This window comes from Chiloscyllium plagiosum, unplaced genomic scaffold (genome assembly GCF_037043375.1).
Source record: "Chiloscyllium plagiosum isolate Xiang-an unplaced genomic scaffold, Cpla_swu_hap1 HiC_scaffold_4, whole genome shotgun sequence".
Lineage (NCBI taxonomy): Eukaryota > Metazoa > Chordata > Chondrichthyes > Orectolobiformes > Hemiscylliidae > Chiloscyllium > Chiloscyllium plagiosum.
The window spans coordinates 14,056,599-14,080,541 of record NW_028270142.1 but is presented as its reverse complement, the minus strand read 5'-3'; the positions used below and the strand labels follow the sequence as shown (position 1 = coordinate 14,080,541).

At 38.9% G+C, this 23,943-nt stretch overlaps 1 protein-coding gene across 2 annotated transcripts in view; it reads left to right on the top strand.

Moving 5' to 3' along the window:
- Positions 1 to 23,943, top strand: part of jph1b (junctophilin 1b) — a 120,249-nt gene that overhangs the window by 4,719 nt on the left and 91,587 nt on the right. For both annotated transcript variants that reach the window (XM_043689158.2, XM_043689157.2), the window contains exon 2: positions 15,460 to 16,219. In XM_043689158.2, the coding sequence (XP_043545093.2) occupies positions 15,460 to 16,219 (760 nt within the window). The remainder of the gene's footprint in view (positions 1 to 15,459; positions 16,220 to 23,943) is intronic.

The window sequence follows — 23,943 nt, the reverse complement described above, 5'->3', positions numbered from 1 at the left end:
GAATATATCACTTTGAAGTAGACTGCAGTTGTACTTTGTGATTCTACACCGATTTCAGATAGTTGAAGAGCAAGTCTACTCCATGTTATTGTTAGAGTACATCAAAATATTATCAGTTTTAGAATTAGATTTGATTTGAAGTGCTTGGGAATGTTATGACCAAATACTGAATTTTTTTTTTCCTTGATAATATACATATTCTCAAAAAAGTAATGTGACTATCCACTTTGGTCAAATACAATTTTTAAGTCAATAGCTTCTAATTTTTTGAATCTTGCCAGCCAACAGAGAGATGTTATATAATTTTAGGGTGTAACACAGATCTTTTAAGTTTCTACTCAAGATATCTTCCTGCACTCTAGATCAGTGATTCATTTTGGCACTTGAGAGGAAATTGAAAAGGCACAAACTGATATCATTATGGTCCACCATAAAATTCTCTCCATATGTTGTTTTGAAATTCAGTCCTTCAAACAAATGAATATTTTTGTTTTAGTTAGTTTCAATATTTGTTTCAAGCAATGCTACCCACTGCTGAAAAATCACTCAGCAATGTTGCCATGGAAACATGGTTGCTTTGGTTGAGAGTATGTGTTCAAGGCATTTTTTTAAAGCTCATAGCATTCTGTTTTCAAGCTTTATGAAGCAGTTTTTTTTGGGGGGGGGCTAGAATTTCTGTTTGAAAATTTTACTGTATTAACAGGCACTAAAGGGAAAGATTAAAATTGAATAGGAATTTCTTGTCAATAAAAATTGAATTCTTAAATTTCGTACTTGAAATATTTATGCATTCTTGATCATGTGGATGTCAGTAAACAGGAGGTCCTTATTACCATTCGTAAAGCATGTTAATTGATTAATTCTCAAAAAGTAGTTTAAAAATATGTGTGGTAATTGCTCATTTAGAAAGTTAATATATCATAACAGTTGATATTCTCAAACTACTGATCAATATTTTTGCAAATATCAGCTGTTATATTCAGACCTTACAAAGGGTTTTACAATCAGGCCTTAGTGTAATCAATCATATATGGAATATAATTGGTTAATCCTTTTATGCTCTTAGTATTGCTAAACAATCAGAAATAAAACACTACATTAACACACCATGTGACTCAGACAAAAACTGCTAATTTAAAGTCATTTTATGTAATAAAATTATACCGAACCATGTATATTATCAGATAATTAGACAGCACTACATTTTTACACCAAAGTTACGGTAGCCAAGGTCTAAAATTCTGCCACCACAACTGTAGCATCTGTTAAGGAAAAGCTGTTTCTGGCAAAAAGCATTACTTGTTTTATTACACCTTCCCCTTTTAATATTTACTTACCAATAATAGTTTGTATAAATATAGTGCTTTTAATAGAGCAAGATATTTTAATGCATTTCACAGAGCCATAGCATGCCAAAAAAATTTGGAACTAAATAAAAGATTTAAGGAGTGCTCAGTAAAAGTTTGATTATAGAGGTAGACTTTAAGGATGGTCTCAGTAAGGAGAGGGAAATGGAGAAGCAGAAGTGATTTTGGAAGAGAATTCAAAATTCTGGATCCGAAGGGGTCTGAAGTCATAGCCACCTGTGAAATCTACAGATGAAAGTTTGTGCAGCAGATGTGCTGAGATGGGGATGAAGTCAGGTAATCATTGGAGGGTGGAAGTATGTCCATGTGAATGGAGAATATGCAGCTTCAGCTCAGTAGCAGGGTGGTGGCCAGAAAGATTTCTCCTATGACAGTAAATGGGAATGACACAGTGTATAGTGGGACCAAAAATGATGAATGTAACTTGTAGGAACCTTTGGCTCACCCAAGACTGAATTTTGGTTCAATAGCACAGTAACAGTAAGGAAGATGCTGAAGGGGTGGAGTCTGTCAGCTCAAACATTAAAAGCACCTTTTGCATGATGTCTCTAAGCAAAAATGTGTATATGAGGAAGGAGAGTAGCCAAAAGTAACAGATTCACATAGGTTCTGTTACAAAGTCTGGAAGTGAAGGAGATGCTGTAGGAAAAGGCCTTGGATGATGTGGTAAACAATGTCAAAGGTTGCACAGAGGTCGAGGATGAAAAGAAATACATCACAATCGTTTGCCATTTTATTTTGGCTAGTTCAGTGCTGTAGCTGAGGCTGAACCTGATTAGAAAGAATCAGACATGGAGTTGTATGCAAGATAGATGTGGATTTGGTTAGTAACAATATGCTCAAAGAATTTGAAGAGGGAATGGTGTTGGAACTGGGGGAGTAGTTTGCAAGAATTATACAGGCGGGTCAGCTTTCCTTGACATCAGTTTGTATTCTATTCAGGAGAGGGTGCTTCCATTGTTAACATTTGCTAATTCAGAATACATCTGAATTTGTCTGAGCACTGTCCTTTCTTCTACTAGAACACAGTGACATCTAATCCTTGCGTAGAAGTGGAATGTAGCATTTCCATTTTTTTTAATGCAAAATGGATGTTAGACCCATCAACGATACGTCGTATTTTACATAAACCTGCTGTGAGATCCAAATCAGCTCTGATACTTTCCTTTCCACCTTAATCCACTCAAAGTCGTGCTGGAATAATGTTTGTTTTTTGGTTCCAGTGCAACACTTAGGAGATCATTTAAAAGTAAACAGTTGGGAAGACACATGTTGATTTTAATGAAACACAGGTGTAATGGAAAATTAACATGTACTGTGAAATCTGAACGCGAATACTTTGCTAAATGTAATACTTTGCTGAACTTTGCAAACACTTTGCAGTGGAGGCAGCTTGGCTTTGCTGAACTTTGCAAACGTTGCGAGCCGTCGAATTCAGCAAAAAAGCTAAGGGAAACATAAAGACAGTAAGCAATTATATCCACGGCAAAGGAATGAGAAAACAAGAAGCTTGAATGTTTCCTAGCTCTTGTCCTTGAGCGTATGATAAGAATAGTATAAAAAGAATATGTGAAATTTGTTCAGGGTGCTTACACAAGATGCTTTTGCTAAGTGTATTGGTCCCCTGCAGAGGTAAAAAAATAAAGCTTTTTCTTTGCTCTTGCTAGCAGTTGAGTCGAATCGATTTAATTTCCACGACACAGGCCGTACTGAAAGAGGAAGGTGAATAGCCAGTGGTCGTGGTCCATATGGAGCTAATGACATAGGTAGCACTGGAGATGAAGTTCTGCAAAAGGAATTTAGGAAGTTAGGTAGAAAGTTGAAAAGCAGGATCTCTACAGTTGTAATCTTGGGATTATTCCTTGTGCCATGTGCCAGTGAGGCCAGAAGTAGGATGACATCACAGTTGGTATAGGAGAGAGGGATTCTGATATCTGAATCATTGGGATCTCTTCTAGGGCAGTTAGGATCTGTCTGAAAAGGATGGGCTGTGCCCGAGCTGGCAGGCACCAACATCCTTGCGGGGAGGTTTGCTTGGGAGGATTTAAACTCGTATGGCAGGGGGTGGGACATGGAGCAGCAGGTCAGCATGCGAAGGGAAGTTGTTGGACAAGCAGGGCCGGTTTAATGAGTGGGACAAGACTATAAAAAATGAATTGAATCAGACAGGAGAGAGAAATAATAAAAAGATGCTGAAGGGCAGGATAGAGTTTACAGCCAAAATACAGTTCATTATGCAAGTGCGAGGAACAAATTAATGAGCTGAAGGCACCGATTCAATTTGGAAACTATAATGTAGTGGCCATTGTAGAGACATGGCTGCAGGTTGGTCAGGACTGAGCACTAAAGTGTACCAAGTTGTAAGCTTTACAGGGGGCCCAGAGAAAATGACAGAGGGATGGAGTAACATTACGGATTAGAAACAGAATCACGTCTGTAGTGAGGGAGAATATAATGAGGTGAAAACACCAAATGGAGATTTTATGGGTGGATTTAAGGAACTGTAAGGGAACTAAAACCCAATAGATATATATAGACCAGCTTGTAGCAGCTCAGAAGTACTATACTGTATAAATGCTGAAATTAGACCACTATGCAGTATAGGCCAGAGTAATATTAATGAGGGATTTTAATCTTAACATAGACTGGGTGAGACTGATAAGCACCTGTCAGAAAGGTTGTGAATTTCTAGTGTGTATCCAGGATAATTTCCTGCTACACTCTATCTTGTATGTGCAAGCAAGTATGTAGGATCAAGCAATACTGGATCTAGTAATGAGCAATGAGCCTGATTCGATTAGTAACCGAGCTGTTCAAGAGCATTTGTCGAATAGTGCTCATAACTTGATTGAGTTTCATATATTATTTGTTAAGAGGCAAGCACAGATCAGAAACTAGAATTTCGGATTTAAGTAAGGCAGACTTTAATGGAATGTGGTAGAGATGCATAGTAAACTGGGAAGCTCTGCTAATTGGTAAAACAACTGAGGGACGGTGGAAGCTGTTCAAAGAAAAACAATGCCAGTTGTGCCCATGAGAAGAAAATCTCCATCTCGCAAAAATAACAGCAATTGACATCTAAGGAGGAAAGGGACAGCTTAAAATTAAAAGCAAGGGCTTGTAAAAATGCAACGAAATGTATGATCCTGCAGAATGGGTCCCATACAAAGACCAACAAAGGGAGACAAAGCTGCTTATAAAGATGGCTATAATGGATTATGAAAGGAGACTTGCATCGAGCATAAAAGACAATGAGATTTTATAGTTATATAAAGGGGAAATGGCTGGTTAATAGTACTATTTATCAACTGAAGACTGAGTGGGATAATTTCCATGGGAAAATGGCAGACACGCTGAAGCATTATTTTGCTTCAGTATTCACACCGAAAAGGAGGATAGCTTGTGAGAAGTCCCAAAGAAATTAATAGGATCAGGGACAGGGTGTAAGGAAAGTTTGTAAGCTTAAGTAAATCATCAACAATAATTTAAAAATTAATGGAACTGATTAGTGACAAGTCCCCAGGACCATGGTTTCCACCTACAAACGTTCAAGGAGGTAGGAGAGCACATTGCTGATGTCTGAATGTCGTCTTTCAGAGTTCCCAGGATTCCAGGATTGAACTTCTGGACTGGAAATTTGCTCATGTCACTCTGCTGTTTAAGAACAGTTACAGAGGGCCATTGGGGGATTACAGACCAGCTAGCCTGACATCTGTGATGGGGAAATTGTTGGAGTCTATAATAAAGGACAGGGGAACTAATCACCTCAAAATTTCAGTTAATCAGCGGCATGGACAAGTTGAACCAAAGGGTTTGTTTCCGTGCTGTATATCTCTATGACTCCAAGGATTCATGAAAGCTAGGTCATGCCTGACAAACCTGTTGAGTTTTTTTTTAAAGAACTGACAAAGGTGGTGAAGAGAGGCAAGTTGATGGATGTTGTTTAAATGAACTCCTAGAATGTGGTGATTGGAATGAAGTCAGCCAGGTGGACGTCTTAGAATATGAGTTCCCTGATTGGGGCTGTTAATCTTGTCCAATCAGGAAGCCCTAAGTTGCCTCTGAGGAAGCTGGACCAGGGTCAAGTAAATAAGAGGTGACTTGGTGACTGGATACCGGCCTTTGTGGAGTTAGTTCACAGATGGCTTTTGATAATGTCCCACATGGAATTGGGAGGCAAATAACTGACACTGATCGGAAATTGGTTGAGTGGCAGGAAGCAGAGAGTTGGAATGATGCTACGTGCTCAAATTAGCAGGATGTGACTGATTATGTCCCGCTGGATTTGTGTTGGGACCTCAATCGTTCACAAAGTTCACCAATGGCTTGGATAATGGTATAGAAATTCAAATATCCAAATTTGCTAACATTACAAAACTGGGCAGCATTGTGGATAGTATTAATGACAACATAACATTACAACAGGTAAATGGACAAAGCTGTGGCAGATGGATTTTAAACAAGCAAGTGTAAAGGTATCCATTCCAGGTCAAAAAATAATAAATCAGGGTATTTTTAGAAGGCACAAAGTTAAACACAGTGGATGTGTAATGAGATTTGGAGATTAAGATACAAAGCTCTTTAAAATGCAATGAATAGTTACAGAAAATAGTCAAGAAGGCTAATGGATTGCTGGCCTTCATATCTAAAGGGCTGGAGTCCAGGGATTATGCTGCAGGTAGGCAAAATGTTACTTCGATCCCACTTAGAGTACTGTGAGCAGATCTGGGCACCACACCTTAGGAAGGGTGGGCCCTGGAGGGATTTAATGTAGTTTTACAGGGATGATATCTGGACTTCAAGGGTTACGTTATGAGAGTTGTGACAAATTAGGCCTAGTTTCTCTAGAATTTAGAATGTTATGGGTGTGATCTAATCGTGGTTTTCAGGATATTAACCGGATAGATAAGAGTAAACTGGTTGAAGATTCTAGAACCAGGGCACAGTCTAAGAATAAGGGCCAGACCATTCAGGAGAGACGTTGAAAAGCACCTCTACATGCAAGGAATGATCAACTCCAACAGCAGTTAATGCATTTCAGTTGTTCAATTTAAGTCTGAGATGTACATTTTTAACAAAGCAAGGGTATCAAGGGATATGGGCCCAAGGCAGGCATATGGTCACAGAGCAGCCATGGTCTTATTGAATGGTGGAGCAAGCTCAAGGGGTTGAATGGCCTACTCCTGTTCCTGTGCTCCCAGGTGAGTGTAGAACAAACACTGCACCCAGTTTAGTCAATTTTCTAATTGGTGAGTTAGCTTAAAATCACCCCGAATTGGATTGCAACCCCTTGCATGTTATGTAATGCAAGGTGCACTAAAGCTGTTGTTTTAGCCTAGTAATTAGAATAATTTTGGGTGATGGATTTGTTGGTCATTGAAAGTACTGGATGCACATGGGAATATCTGTCTCCAATGTACACGAGTTCCGAAACGTTAACTCTAATTTCTCTTCACAGATGCTGTCAGACCATAACTTTTTCAGCAATTTCTGTTTTTGCTTCTGATTTACAGCATCTGCAGTTCTTTCTGCTTTTTAACTGTTACTGGGACAGATTGGTCAGGCTGGGCTTGTTTTTACTAGGCCTTCGGACAGTGAGGGGTCATATGATTATAGTGTACCTAGAGGAAGCAACTCATGGAAAAAAAAACTAGGAACCCTTTTAAAATTAGGGGTTGCAATTTTAGCTAGAGCTGGGTCTTTTTTTTTTCCCCAGAGTTTCGGCAACTTTGAAACACACTGGCTGCACCACTTCCTGAGGCAATGTCATTAAATTTGGGGGTGGCATGGTGGCTCAGTGGTTAGCACTGCTGACTGCAGTGTCAGGGTCCCAGGTTCGATTCCAGCCTTGGACGACTGTCGGTGTGGAGTTTGCACATTCTCCCCGTGTCTGTGTGGGCTTCCTCTGGGTACTCCGGTTTCCTCCCACATTCCAAGTTAAATCACACCGCACCAGGTTATAGTCCAACCCAGGTTTATGTGGAAGAACTAGCTTGCAAAGTGTTGCTCCCAAACACTATAACCTGGTGCTGTGTGACTTTTAACTTTAGTTTTGTAACGAAGATATGATATTGACTTGAAGGATAAACTATAGATCCATTGACTTTCCAAAATTTGTCATGCTCCAATCTTTCAATTTCATTCCTGCTTTTCTTTCCCTTAGATATTTCACTAGTAGCTACATCAATATGAATAAAGTAGCTTACCCCAGCAACTTTGTACAGAATCAACACCCTTCTTTGTGAAGCAAAAAGAGAAATTGTTGGAAAATCTCAGCGGGTCTGGCAGCATCTGTGCAGAGAGATGAGAGAGTTAACGTTTCGGGACCAGTCAACCTTCTTTCACTGCCCCTTCTTTCGGTGCACTGGACCTGAAACGTTAACTCTGATTTCTCTCCACAGATGCTGCCAGACCTGCTGAGATTTTCCAGCAATTTTTTGCTTTTGTTTCAGATTTCTAACATCTGCAGTTCTTTAAGTTTTTTTTTTACTGTTCTTAGGTTACAATACACTGAGCTCACTAAGTCGAGAAGAGCTTTTATATTGCCTGACCTTCCATCGACCTTCCCTGCAGAGTCAATCAAATATTTTAGCAAATCTACTGCACTTGTTGTTGAGGTGCAGTCACTGCCTTATGCCTCACAGTTAAATGAAATCAAGCCTAATACACACATTGTCAGAGCCTTTCAGGCTGACCACTATTATCATCTTAAGCCTCCAAATTCTCTGTGCCATGTGTCACTTTGATAAACCTGTGATCCTGCTTTGTGCAGTTTACCCAGCAATTATATTTTGAATCATGCCTGAAGCATCTGCTCACTGTACCCTAGACATTCTTTGGGTTCATTAGAGTGTTATTGCTGCTGAAATCCAGTCATCTGCGGTACCCAAATCAGCTGAAAATGCTTTGTTTCTTCCTCTTTCTGTCTGTAGTTTATCTTTTCTACTGGTGCCTGAATCCAGAATCTTGTTATTCCTGAAATGCTGCAACCACTGAATCCTTCCAACCTTTGATATCACCAAACATCTTGATTTTTGCCATTGAGGTTGCTGGAAATGACTGGCTCCCCAACCATTGGCTTGAAATGGAAGTCTCTTATCGCATCCTAATCAAAGTCCTGGAAGTGATCCGTGCGTGACACTTTAGCACAATATAGTAATTTACTTGTGAGCACTGAGAAAAGAAACCTTCAATTAAAATTTCTGTAATCTTTTCTTACAGTTTATTTAAAATCACATCTGTCCATGTGATTTTCAAAATCTATCTAACCTTGAGCATACCTTGTAGACATCTAACAAATTTCTGGTTAATTTCATCCATGAAACCTATTAGAAAAGAAAAATTATTTTGACCGTCAAATGACAAATTTCTAGCTCTCAAAATATTTTGCTTCTGATTTTACTATTTTAGAGAGTGACAATGGCATGGCCATACCCTTTGGTAGGAATGTAACTCATGTCCTCACATTCACTTAATTTTTCCACTGATCATTAGGTTTAGATTCAGCGAACATGGGTCCGTAATCATGTTCTGACATTTTATACTGATATTTTTTAAGCCATTCTTCACAACAGCTCCTTGGATTATAATCCATCTTCAAAAAATGCTTGGTTTCCAGCCTTCACTTTCAGGTTATTATTCACTGTTACCAATTTGCACATCTTATAGCTATTTAGTGAAGAAGTCCATTTAGATTTATTCTCAAAATAAAACTGCACAAATGTACAATTTCTAACCCTGCAACAGTGTCAATAAGTAAGTCTTTATATTGTTTAGCTTATTGGATTTACTCAAATAAAGAACTACAGGTCGTGCTGCTATAACGTGCGTTTCATCAACACGAATTGGCTGTGACGCGATTTGATGAATCGGGAATACTGCTACTTTTAAAATGTGTTGGCTGTAATACGATTACATAGCCAACACTTTGTTATTTATATTGCACAATTGTTGTATGGTGCAGAGTGACACCAGAACATGAATATCGCGCTATCGAAGAAATGACTATACCTTTTAAGGGGGCTCTCTGATGCTTATCATTGCGTGGGTGCTATAGACTTAGACACTGCAGCAGAAAGATAACTTCCCAAAGATAGTTTATATTCTATCCAGTTTCAACCCTCTACCCCTTCCTAAAACAATGCTCCTTTATTACTCATGCTGTCTGTCAGTTTTCAGAATAACAACTTGCCACAGTTGTTGGACCTTCAATTCAAAGCATTCATGTCAAGTTTGTCAACATTTGCCACTAGTGTTTTAACTTCCAAGGTTGAGAGAGAACTCATTATAGCTGTATCCATCTTCTGTTTAAGTATTTTGGTGGCTGTGTTAACGCATTTAAAATAAGCTGGTGGATCTTAGTAAATGTAAGATCATCCATTTTCGTTGGAATGGACAGTTATTTGTAAGGCACAAATTGCAGCATGCTGCTCTGTAGAGGGACCTGGGTGTTCTGCATGAATCACAAAACGTTGGTTTGCAGGTCTAGCAGGTTATTATGAAGGCGAATAGAATATTGGCTTCCATTGCTAGAGGAATGGATTAGATTACATTAAATTAGATTCCCTACAGTGTGGAAACAGGCCCTTCGGTCCAACCAGTCCACACCGTCCCTCTGAAGAGTAACCCACCCTTCATTTCCCTCTGACTAATGTACCTAACACTATGGGCAATTCACCTGGCTTGCACATCTTTGGACTGTGGGAGGAAACTGAAGGAAACCCACGCAGACAGTTGCCTGCAGCTGGAATTGAACCTAGGTCCCTGGCGCTGTGAGGCAGTAGTGCTAACTACTGAGCCACTGTGCCGCCTCCCTCATGTTGAGGCTCTTCGATACTTGCATGATTAGGGGGTTTAAAAACAGGGGGTTATGCTGAAGTTGTACAGGTACTGTTGCTGGTGAGGCCCTGCCTGGAGTACGGTGTACAGATTTGGTCTCCTTACTTGAGAAAGGATGTACTGGCACTGGAAGGGGTGCAGAGCAGGTTCACGAGGTTGATTCTGGAGTCGAGGGGGTTGGCTTAGAAGGAGACATTGAGTAGACTGGGACTATACTCACTGGAATTTAGAAGAATGAGGGGGGATCTTATAGAAATACACAAAATCATGAAGGGAATAGATATGATAGAAGCACGGAGATTGTTTCCACTAGCAGGTGAAACTAAGGCTAGGGGCAGAGCCTCAAAATCTGGGGGAATAGATTTAGGACTGAGTTGAGGGGGAACTTCTTCGTCCAAAGGGTTGTGACTCTGTAGAATTTCCTATCTACTGAAGCAGTTGAGGCTACCTCCATTGAATGGTTTTAAGGTGAAGATAGATTTTTGAACAGTAAAGGAATTGAGGGTTATGGTGAGCAGATGAGTAAGTGGAGCTGAGTCCATGAAAAGACCAACCATGATCTTATTGAAAGGTGGAGCAGGCTCAATAGGCCAGGTGGCCTACTCATGCTCCTAGCTCTTATGTTTTGATAGGAGACAATAAATGCCTTAATGGCAAATAAAATGATTTAGGTCCTCTTTCTACTATGTAATGAGAATCAGTTTTTGTAAGCAGACTGATTCATACAAAAATCTGCAACCATATGCTTGAAGTAATTGGATAGAGACAAGAAAAACTAAAGATGCAGGAATCCAAGGTAGACAAGGAGGCTCGAAGAACACACTAAGCTAGGCAACATCAGTAAGTGGAGAAGTCAACGTTTCAGGTGTAACCCTTCTTCAGGACTCCTGCTTGAAGTAATCGAATAGTAATCTGAGGCTACCATTTACCCTTTACCACATCCAGCAAGGTGAGTTTATTATTCTGCCAGTGAAGGATTTGGACCTCACCTGACTTTCAGCTGGCATCTTTAAAGCAATCCCATTGAGTAAATAGAAAAATAGCTTTTATACTCAAGTGGGGTGTATGGAGCTGATAATAGGGCTTGTCGATATCATCCGATGCCATTGAGTATTTGTTACCCATTCCAAAACCCAGTGGAATGTTCTAATCGCAACATCAAAGAGAGGCAGCATGATATCCGAATGTCATGTAGAGGTTTTTATAAAAAAGGTTTGTACTTCTATTTCATCTTTTTATGGCCTCAGGATGTCCCAAATCACAGTCAAATGAAAGTTTTTGATATGTAGTTGTTTAGGGAAATATTGCAGGCAATTGTGCACAAAGTCCCACAAACAACAATAGGACAATGGCCAGGCCATTTATTTTAGCGATATTGTTTGAGGAATAAATATTGGCCAAGACACCATGAAGAACATATTTGAATAGTGTCATGAGATATTTCACATTCCCTGAAGAGAGAGCAGACATGCGCTTGATTTAGCAGCTCATTTGAAAGATGGTAAATCTGACAGTGTTACATCTCCTCGGTATTATCCAGATTATTGGAACCAGATTGTGCTCAAGCCTCAAGAGTGGCACTTGAACCCACAATCGCGCCATTCTTAAACTGACTCAGCAAGGAGAATGCCACCACAGGATAATCAAACCTATTTTTGTTTCTTTCAAATTCAGGTGAATACTGAAGTTGTACTTTGTCTCATCCACAATGTTAATTGCTTTCTCTGCCATCCACCAAATGTTGGATGGCAATCTTCAGCTGACAGGACATTGATAGATTCCAGCTATCAGACCTTTGACAATGCAACTTTGCAACTAACTGTCTAGTGTATACAAGAGTAACTTGATGTCAATTTTTCATTGATTTTCTATGACTCTACACGCCATTAACTATGTCACAAATGTGAGACGACTATGCAGTCACTCCACCTGTTACACAGTTATGCATGCAATGTGATCAACCCAATTACAGGAATAACAGCTTAAGGCTTTTCTGCCAGTATGCAATCACCAGTTATAAAAACAGAATGTGATAGAAATACTCAGCAGAATTTTCCAGCATCTTTGGGGATGGAAACAGTTAATACTTCAGGCTGCTGACCCTTCACCTTCACTGTCTCTATCACAGAACAAAACAATTATAGGTTTGTGCTATTGTCAGTTAAAACAAAGTTCAATCCCAGCAAGATTGTGTGCTGAACTGAAGTATGAGGGGGTCACATGCCTGAAATGCATCAAAAAAAAAAGATAAACAGAATATGATTTGTTTTCTAAAAGGATAGTTAGTTTATGGAGCAGCATACTGGCATGGTTGGCGCAAAAGCAACAGATTGATTTCAAGAAGAAACCAGGCAGCCTTGTGTGGGGTTTTAAAGTTATCAGAATGCACGATTGAATACGGCGACTGAATGGGACTGATGGATTGTTGATCTTCTCCCTGAATCCCCCACAAGTTATTTTCATCCTGGCCCAATGTTGCCCATCTCCCCACTACGCTATTTGTCTTTGAGGATTGTCTGCAATCCGAGAAGTGGTCACCAATCCCAGTGGTGCAGAATCAGACCATTTAGCCCATTGAGTCTGCTCTATCATTCTATCATGGCTGCTAGAGAGGTTGTAGGGCTCCCAGAAAGAAGGGAGAAAAGCTATGGAAGGGATTTCAAAATGAAGATGAGTATCTCTAATCAGTGCTGCTCAACCTGAAACCAATGTGGACCAGCAGAACTGAGGAATGATTAAATGTGACTTTGTGCAAATAAGGCTGCAGGCAGCAGAGCTCTGGATGAGTTCAAGTTTACAGAGAGTGAAAAGTTGGAGGGGAATCAGCAGAACTAGGAGTAATTAATCTAGCTGGTAGAAAAGGAATTGAAGAGGGTTTCAGCAGAACGTAAGCTGACACAGGTAGGGAGATGGAACATTGTCTCGACCTGGAAAGATGCATCATCATCTGGTTCAGTCTTGCTCATTGGTCTGGGGGAGAGACCCATTTGGTGGTGGGATTGTAAGCAATGGCTTCGGATTATTTGGAGGAAGTTTGTTTTTAAACCATTACTGAATGTTCGAGAAACTGTGTGGAAATCAACGGCTGTGAAAGGATTGCCAACAATGCTTATGTGGTAGAGCTGAAAATAGATGCTTCCCTTTCAATGTGGGGAGTTGTTATCGGCTTCCCCTGTGGTGTTCTTTAGATCTGAATGTTGTATGTTAGAATTGCAGAGCTTGGTGGGGCTGCAGAGCATTCTACAGTATGAAATAATACTAAACAATATTAATTGTAATTTTAGTATAGAAATTAAAGGATTAGTCTAGCATCCTTTTAAAAAGTTGCTGAAGGTGGTGTATCCAGAAATACATTTTTTTTTGCAAGATATGTTTTTTTTAATTGAGTAACAAAGCTAGCCAAATGTATGAATAAAGTGACGAACTAAAACCTGTCCAGCTTACTGCAGTAAATCCTTGTTATTGTTATTTGTGACTGATCCAATGTTATGGATCATTTTACAGTCTGATGAAAACAAGAATGGGAGTGTCCAAAGATACTGAACTACTTGGCAACTCCTCATTCTCACTGGATGACAGTTATGATGTATGATGCCTTTTCAGAAAGAAAAGTACAGAGGTGACAACTTTGATATGTTTCCAAAATGTTGTTTTGGTGAAAATGTAAGCTCAGCAGAGTTATTTCTCAGTTAAGTGACAGCTATACAGATAATATTTAGTCACCAAACATTCATCAATACATTTTACTGGATATTGTATCGCTTCCATTCTGTTCTAGCCAAAGTATTGCTTTATATTGAATGTTTGTGATGAAATGAATGGTCTTGCTGCAAAATATCAGCTCAGGTTGGTCACTATGTGAATTAGTGACTGGCAGCTGTCTCTCTCTGTATTCTAATTTGAAATTACTAACTATATTGTTCTGATGCTTTGAGAAAAAAAAATCACTAAATATTTTTACTAAGGTGAATGCCCATACATAGAAATTCCAAAAAATTCAGAAGTGAAAAAGCTAATTTTGCTTTCAAAAGGTGGAGTTATATCCCATAATGTTATATTTTCTTCCATTTTCCAGTTCTATTCAATTCCAGTGTCTTAGTTAATTGTATTTGAGGATCAGTATATACATACTCATGGCTTCAAATGAAGTTTGATTTCTGAGTCTTCAAAATTTCAAAATCTTTACATATTATCCGTGAAAACCAAAGGCACAGTCTAGGCTATTTTAATTCTGAACTTTTACCTTTTAATATGTGCTCAAATGTTGTAAGGTAGTGATACGCCTGAGCCACTGGAACAGCTCATTACAAGAAGAAGCTAAAAATGATAGCCTAGCTGCACAAAGTCTGCACAGTTGGGGTTGCCAGGAACATAGAACTCCAACCGAGCATTTCTACTGACTCTTTAGTTTCTCTCTCCAGTAGGCAATTGCGTAATGTCTTTTTGCATCCTTTGTCCACTCAAAGCAACAATCTGATTCCTGCTACTGAGACAGACATCACTTTATGGTTGGCACACTGCTACAAATGTGATCAAGACTTCTGTTTCCAAAAGACAGAAATTGACAACTTGAGTTGAGCTGTAGATTTAGCAGATTGACTGCAAGTAATCCTGCAGTACTGAGCAAGAGCATCACTCAAAATCACCAACCTATATCACAATGTTCATTCCTAGTTTAATATAATTCCTTATCTCTGCATGCATGTTATATTGAGTTTTTTTGTATTGTCATGTAAAACTATTCTGTTAGTATCTGTACTGAATAAGTAATTCTGAGTGTTGTTATACAAAAGCAAGATCGTGACATTTAATTACATTTGTTTGCCATTAATCTTGGTCATCTTTCATGTACAATTATTGTTACATGAATAAGAAGTTATAATTTGGTTTATACTGAATATTTAATCCTATTTTTGAGATTGAATGTTCAAAGATTCCGTTGTTTTAGATTATAAATAATTGGCTTTACAAGCAAAATATATTCAGGTTGAGAACATTAATTGTTCATGTAGCTGTGCAAAATCATTCCATGAAACAAAACACTAAAAGTTGATATTTCATTGCTCGTTTCAAATTCTAGACTGATTTACTCTCAACTTGTTGAAAACTGCAAATATGAGCATACCATTTCTGAAGGGGCCGTAACAAATGTCAAAAGTAGGCCAAAATGTCTGTTAAGTATATTTGTTAGGTACATAAAGCTTGAGTTTAAGTTAATACACATTGTAATTCATTTTCAATCCATGTTCTGAAGGAACGTACCAGGGACAGTGGGCTGGAGGAATGCGTCATGGATATGGTGTACGCCAGAGTGTACCATTTGGTATGGCCACAGTCATCCGCTCACCTCTCCGCACTTCCCTAGCATCGCTCCGAAGTGAACAGAGCAATGGCACCATTCTACATGACATATCCGCAGATAGTCCAGCTGGTACAAGAGGAGGTTTCGTCCTCACGTTTCACAGTGACACAGAGTTAATGACAGGAAAGAAAAAAGGCTTTTTCCGAAGGGGATCACTTCTGGGAAATCTGAAGCTCAAGAGATCCGAGTCTAAGTCATCTCTGGCTAGCAAGCGTAGCTCTGCCCGGAGTGAGGCATCGATGAGTAGAATAAGTTCAGCAAATAGTGATGCCAATTCGACAATCAGTTTTGGGGAAGGCGATTCTGAATATTTGCCAGTGGAAGACCATGTCGATGCTACCACAACGGAATCCTACATGGGGGAATGGAAAAATGATAAACGCAGTGGGTTTGGTGTAAGTGAGCGCTCAAATGGTATGAAATATGAGGGGGAGTGGTTGAATAATCAAAGGAATGGTTATGGATGTACGACCTTTCCAGATGGCACAAAGGAAGAAGGAAAATATAAAAATAACATTTTGATCCGAGGAAAGAAAAAGCACCTTATACCCATCAGAACCAGCAAAATTCAAGAAAAGGTGGGGAGAGCGACAGAAGGAGCACATCGAGCAGCAGCAATTGCCAGGACGAAAGTGGATATAGCAGCTTCAAGGTGAGTAATTATGTTGTGTGGGTTACCAACACTCCTACTAACGTCTACAATTGTTCTGAACATGATTAATTTGAATATGAATTGTACGTAACGTTCCTGACTTTTTGAAGATGGAAATAGTAAATGACATTGCTCAAACCTATAATTATTTGAACAGCCTTGTGTTGTTACAACTTAATGAACCAATGCAAATTTAGGAAACATGCATTCTTTATTTTCTGTTGTACTTTTTCCCAGCTCCTAAAAAATGATTACTCAGTAATTATATCCCAGCTCGCCTACCACCCAGCCAAAAATGATGCAGCTTTTTTTTAAAAAACATTAAATCTGGTTTCTAAACTTGCATTAGTCTTCTGCTGGAATTAATCCATCAAGAACTGATCTTCCTTTGCAGTCTTCAGACTGCATTCAGGAGTTGCTGTAGACTCTTAAAGGTTAGCTTTCGAGTTGTTTTGCCCAATGGACCTTTTGAGCACAGTAATGGACACCTTCTGTTGTTGGTTTCCCTTGTTGGTCAAAATTCATTTATGGTGCAATAGTACTTAAAATGGTGACTTTCCAACCTATGCATTGGTAAATGACAAACCTATTACAAACAAAGTGGAGAAATGTGTAGAATGCTGCTCATAACATTTATTTATGTAAGTTGAAAATTGCAACTCTGTTCCAATAATAATATTGAACAATTTTAAAGAATTTCATAAAATATGCTGTGAAATTTAATCTTGCTTTCTTGCTTGTAGTGAAATGATTGTAGTTATAACAGTAGGTCTGCCCTAGTAGTTCCTTCTGCACCCCCAATAATATTTACAGAAGTTACTCATATGAAAATTGGGATGATGTATTATTTGGACAAGATATATATTCAATAAGTTAAAGTGGTTATTGAAGATTGAGATCACCTAGTCAACTTATTTTAAGCTGATGAAAGGACTTGATCAGTTAGAAAGGACAATGCTATTTCCTTTAGTCAAGGCATGCCCCTTTAGACAAGGTGGCTTAAGCATCAAATTGGAGTTGGTCATTTGAGGCTTCCTCTCAGCAATGGTACTGGAAATCTGGAACTCCTAAGTCTTCAAAAGACACCGTGAGCTGAACATGTCAGAATTGAAACTTCTGTTTGTTAAGGGCATTAAGGTTTATGAAAGCAACACAGATGCTGTTCCGGTCCAGATCAATGATCTAATTTAATAATGGGAAAAGGCTCAAGAGGCATTACTATTATTTTGACTTCCGGATTTTAATAAAAAAATTAAAAAGGATGCTGTGTTCCCCTCACACCGGCCTCCCATTATCAATTTGCTGTACAGAAATATGTGACTATAGGAGCAAATTGCTGCAGATGCTGGAATCTGTACTGAAAATGCTGGAGATCACAGCGGGTCAGACAGCATCAGTGGAGAGAGAGTAAGCTAATGTTTCAAGTCTAGATGACTCTTCACCAAAGCTTCACTTCCACTGTGATCTTCAGCATTTGTTGTTTTCAGTGTATGATTATGTATGTTGTTCAGTAAGCTGGATTGAACTCAGCAGGCTAAATGGCCTGTTTTTGTGTTGTAACATTTTCTGTGATTCGATTTTTATTCAGTCAGAGACATTAATGAACCAAAGTGATTGATTTACCTTTCACCATGACAGCACTAATAAATCTCACTGTAAATGAGATATGATTTTCTGATCTCATCTGGGTTATGTGATCTCATCTAGTGGTGAATGTCTATTCCACTCTCTGCCTCCTATACTGCATTCATTCACGTTGCATGTGCCACTCATACAATTTTTTTTGTTATATTGTTAGTCATTCATTTACAGAAGCAGAAGCCAATCTGTTAACCAGAACTATTTTTATTTGCATTTATTGTTTCAGTACAAACTCCACTTTGTTCCCTCTCTTTACTAATTCTTCTTACTAGTGAAAATCAGCATTTAAATGTGTGCTTCAATGAGTGTTATTTCCCCTCTCTTAAGTCTGAAATATGTCTTGTGTTATGATCTAAGCTGATCTGAATCTGTATGACTGATTTCTGAGTGAAATTAGTTTTGAGTCATAGAGGTGTACAGCACAGAAGCAGACCCTTTGGACCAACATGTCCATGCCAGCCAGATATCCTAAATTAGTTGAGATCCATTTGCTAGCATTTGGCCCATGTGCCTCTAAACCCTTTCTTTTCATGTACCCATCCAGATGCCTTTTAAATGTTGGAATAGTACCAGCTGCCAGCACTTCCTCTGGCTGCTCATTCCATCCACACATCACCCTCTGCGTGAAAAAGTTGCCCCTTAGGTCCTTTTTAAATCTTTCTCTCTCACCTTAAACCTATGCCCTCTGGTTTTGGACTCCCATACCCTAGAGAAAGGAACTTGAGTATTCCCCCTGAGCCATGCCCCTTACTTGATAGGTTTTATAGTTTCCAATCTCATTACCATGTTGGTCAGTCACTGAGCATTTTCACTTGAGGCTACCAGTATTCTTTAAATAAAAGAAATTTATTCAACTCGTTTCCCAGTGGTGTCCTTAATGGAAACTTAATACCAGTGAAGAATGATGTGATATTAACTTTAAGATTATTTACTGCTGAGAATGTGTTGCTGGAAAAGCGCAGCAGGTCAGGCAGCATCCAAGGAACAGGAGAATCGACGTTTCGGGCATAAGCCCTTCTTCAGGAAGAAGGGCTTTTGTCCAAAATGTCGATTCTCCTGTTCCTTGGATGCTGCCTGACCTGCTACGCTTTTCCAGCAACACATTCTCAGCTCTGATCTCCAGCATCTGCAGCCCTCACTTTCTCCTTTAAGATTATTTACCCAACTGACTTCTTTCAGTTTGCTGACCTGGAGAATTCCTTCCAGTCTTAAGAGTGTGCATTTCCATTCAGTTTTCAGGACTCTGTAAAGTTCTCTCAACCTGGAGATTCCTTCAAGCCAACCTGCCCTTCTGATTTGAAACCATTGTTTAGGACTAAAACTTGATTCTGGCCTCCAATCACCTGTCTCTGTGTTGGTCATAAAATTCAACTTGTGGTGTGGTGGTAGTATCCCTAGCTCTGAGTCAGGAGGTCCAGAAACAAGTCCCCATCTGGACCAGAGGCATGTAATAACATCTCTGAATGTGTTGATTATATGTAAGACTCAACATTGCAGCTATTTTAATCCACCTGTGGACATGCTGTGACCTTCCTTCAGGGCAGATGAGATTTGAATCCGGACCTTCTGCTCCAGAGGTAGGGACAATGCCACTGTACCACAAGACTCCCTTCTTACCCCCACCCCTTCCCAATCTCAGAACTGTAAACACTCAGCACTAGGCATTGGATTGAAGTAATTAACTGAAATTACACAGTCTGTTGGAAATTGTCTTTAGTTCGTTGTAAGAAGTCAGAAACTCATTTGGAACGGAACAGAAGTCACTTGCACAGAACTAAAACCAAAATGTATTTTACTTTTATTTTAACATCCAAATTTCCAAATGATAATGTAACACTGTCTAACATACCTAGGGACGATCATTGACAATATTAGTGCACTCTTCTGTATTGAAGAAAATGGTATTGAAGTTTTGAGACATTTTTGGACTCCATAAATTAAGTAACAAAAGGAATGCTGTTAGTAGTGAAGCATGTAATGTTTAATTCGGAGAATGATGTATTGGTTTTGGCCTGGAGTATAATAAGTGTATAGTATAATTGTATTTGTGAGGTTATCAATTTGAGATCGCTACACCATTTGAAATTTGGCCCGGGACCTACCCATTAATAATGACCATGAGGAATGAAACTCAATTATTGTTTGCAGATAATCTATTTGATATTGTGTCTGTGTTTTTGTATCAGACTTTGGTCACTAGTGCGGTCATGCTAGTCACACTTCGGAACATCAATAATTTTGTGTAAAATTCCACCAGTGGTAATTATAAATATTGTATGGTCAAATTTCTACCCACAGTCGGAAAGTCAATTATTTGGTTTAGGGAACACTTGCAAAGCAATATTTCTGTCTGCTTTTATTAATGTCATCTGTCTGATTGATACTTCTGCTGAATCATTATCATTTAGAACAGAAAATGCTCCTAGCATTTTCTGCTATACACATTGAGTGTTCTTTTGAAAGTTTCTGGTGCATGGTAATAATTGTGTTCCACAATGACCAAGCTTTTTATGGCAATTCCCTGAAATTCCATGGCATAAATCCCAGCTAAACATAAATTCGTGTTGATTGCACCGCATTCCTAACAGTGGACAGTTACAGAACTCATGTACCCTGCTTTTTTATAATCTGAATAGTTTTTATTAAATATATTTTGTTGATACCAGTTAATGCACTTGAGAAAGTTCCTTCTTGAAACCTTTGCCCCAACATAAAAGTTTGTAAGTCAATCCGTAGCAATGCTCTGCTTAAATTTTGTACGAGGGATTTCGTCGTGAGGTTAAAATCTTATTCCCATAATATCCAATTTCTTTTCCCTCTTTCAGGATGTGCTAGGCTATGCTTTGTCATACACTGATGTGAGCATATTTTGATTTGATTCAGTGGGTCAGCTTTCAGATTTTAACCTACCATTTGACCTGAAGCAGTCAATTTGTGATGCTAAAATTTAAATTACTATGTTCCCAACACCTGGGATGGGTCACCAGGGACCATCTGTCCTTAAACTATTTTGGCACAATAACAATCATGTTTATGGTCAGAAGTCACACCACACCAGGTTATAGTCCAACCGGTTTATTTGAAATCCCAAGTGCTGCTACTCCTTCGTCAGGTGGAGACCAAGCTCCAGAATCTTGTGATTTCAAATAAACCTGTTGGACTATAACCTGGTGTTGTGTGACTTCTGACGTTGTCCACCCCAGTCCGACACCGGCACCTCCACAAGTATGTTTATAGCCACTGGGCCTTGAGTTTTATTGTTGGTTAACAGCATGTGGTGTTTAACTAAAATTCCTTCCGTTATTTCAGAACAGTCATTAACCTGCTTAATGTGAATAGGCTAACATCTCCCCCAAAAATGGCAGGCAGAAAAAAAAAATCCAGATCAATGCATTTCCCTTTCAAGTATTATCATCCCATTACATAATTCAAAAACTGTCATGTTTTGCCCTGCCTTTTTAAATTAATCTTGTTTCACAGTGTATTGTTTACTGTGGCTCATTTCATATTGTTCTTGCCCTGAATCAGAAGACTGTGTGCGTTCATGCCCTAAAGAAGGATAGCTGCACTGTCCAAAGTGCTGTCTTTCAGATGAAAGATGGAAACGGTCCCATGTACTCTGAGTCAATAGCAAAGATCTATGTCATCATCTCATCAAAGCAGGTGACAGGATTTATCCATATCCAACATTTATCCCTCTATCAACATCACAGAAACAGATTGTCTGACCACTTTCGTATTGATATTTGTGTGAGCTTGCAAATTGGACGATGAGTTTCCTCTTTTCCAACAGTAATAAAACTACCGCATTGGCTGCAAAGTTCTGTGGTTACCAAACTTCTGTTATCATCATTATTTAGTCATCGGGCTACTTGGTTCTGTGGTCGTGGAGAGTGCCATATTAATGGAAGTCTGTCAATCTATTATTGTCAGATTCTTGTAGCTTGAAATTGTTTTGTTGAAAAACCTTTGTTAAACAGTTTGTTTTGTTTATTTCAGAAAATATTTATGAGCTATAGATTTTATTGTAAACTCTGTGATACTAAAGGGGTCAAATATTTGATTTACCTTGAACTATGATATAAAAGCTGATTAAATCTGTCACCATAAACTACGAAGCAAGAGGTGTTATCTAATTTGAATGAAACTCTTGCTGATATCTGTACTTGTTTCTCTTTGAGACATTCTTCCTGCTACCATTGCTGTTGTGTACTCAAGGCAACTGTTCAGAACACTAGATTGAGGGATCCTGCACAAAGTGCCAAGGGTGCTTCTCTAGAGATGTCATTAAGGTGACACGTAGAAACCCCTCAAACAGATCTGCAGCACTATCACCAATAAATTTAAAGGTCCCTTTTTCTAAATATCACATTGTGTTTGAAACAAAAATAAGACCGTGATATTTCATCAGAATTGTAAGCATCAGAGAGATCGTAATGAACGCATAGATCATTCGTTCTCTAGTTTCAAACAGTGGTTTGTCTGTATCAATTCAGCATTGTGACATGGGAGCAGGAGTAGGCCATTCGGCCCTTCAAGCCTGCTTGCCATTCAGTAAAGTTAGAGCTGATCAGTGTGTGGTTTGGTCTCAACTCCACTTTTCTGTCTGTCCCTTGTAACCCTTGACACCCTTCTGTATCAAAAACGTCTACCTGTCTGAATAAGTTCAATGAGGCAGCCTCCAATACTTTCTAGGGAAGAGAACTCCATTCACTAATGCTTCTGTCAGGGACAAAATTATCCTGACCCTCATCTTGAAAGGGAGACTACTTATTCTTAAACGGAGTCCCTCAGTTTTAGTCTTTCCCATCAGATGAACCATTCTAATATCCATTCAGATCATATTCCCTCAGGATTTTACATATTTTAATAAGATCACCTCTTATTCCTCTCCACTCCAATGGATTTAAACCCAACCTGCTAACATATATTGATAAGATGACCCTCCTGCTCGGGAATGATTCAGGTGAACTCTCTCTCAAGTGTTTTTAACATGACTTTGTGTCTTTTACAAACAAAGAGACCAAGACTGTACCAGAATCCAGATGCAACTCTCAGTAAAGTCTTATACAGCTGCAGCAAAAGCTTCCCTACTTTTATACTCCATTCCCATTGCAATAACTGCCAATTTTCCCATTTATCTTCCTAAGTTTTGCCTGTGTGCTAAATTTTTGTGTTTCATGTAGTAGGACACCTCTGTACAAATCCCTCCGAACCTCCGATATGGATGGATTGAGATTTTCCTCATTTGCACAATTTGTCCATGAGCAGATTATGATTTGATTTTTTTTCCCCTTTTCAACAGTATTTCTGTACCAGCACTGTTTGTGGACTTTGACTTTATATTGACTACAATGACACAGTTTTGCAATTAAACCATAAGGAGGGTTTTTTGCATACTCTTGGAAATGGGGTCAAGGGTGGCATGCTTTGCAATATTGGCATACTCACAAACAAACCAGGAGAGAAGTGAATCAAAAAAAAATTATTAAATTGGCAAAAATATCAAACAACTGAGGAATACCAATTTTTCAACATTCAATAAAAACCCAAAAGAACTGTGGATGCTGTAAATCAGAAACAAAAACAGAAATTGCTGGAAAAGCTCAGCAGGTCTGGCAGCATCTGTGGAGAGAAATCCGAGTTAATGTTTCAGGTCCAGTGACCCTTCCTCAGAATTGATGGTAGCGAGGAAAGTATTGGTTTTTAGAGTTGTTGAGCTGATTGTCTTATAGTTTTCTGCTTTCCGTCTCACTCTCATTTCTTGAATAAGTGTTAGATTAGCTATTTGCAAATCCGCTTGGGCCTTTCTGGCATTCAGAGATTATTGAATAATCAGTGCATCAATTATCTCGGCAGCCACTTAAAAACAAGGTTATGTTTTGGGAATAGAACTTGACAGTACAGGCTTAGAATAACACACCTTACATTTTTGATATTCGGTAATTGATTTTGCCAAACAAATTTTCAGGAAAGGAAGCCTGAATTTGGATTCTCATGATGGCATAGTTTGTGTTTACTTTGGTGAATGCAGTGCTTCTTGGTTTGGAGAGATTTGCCACTGGCCCATGTTAAAAATGAAC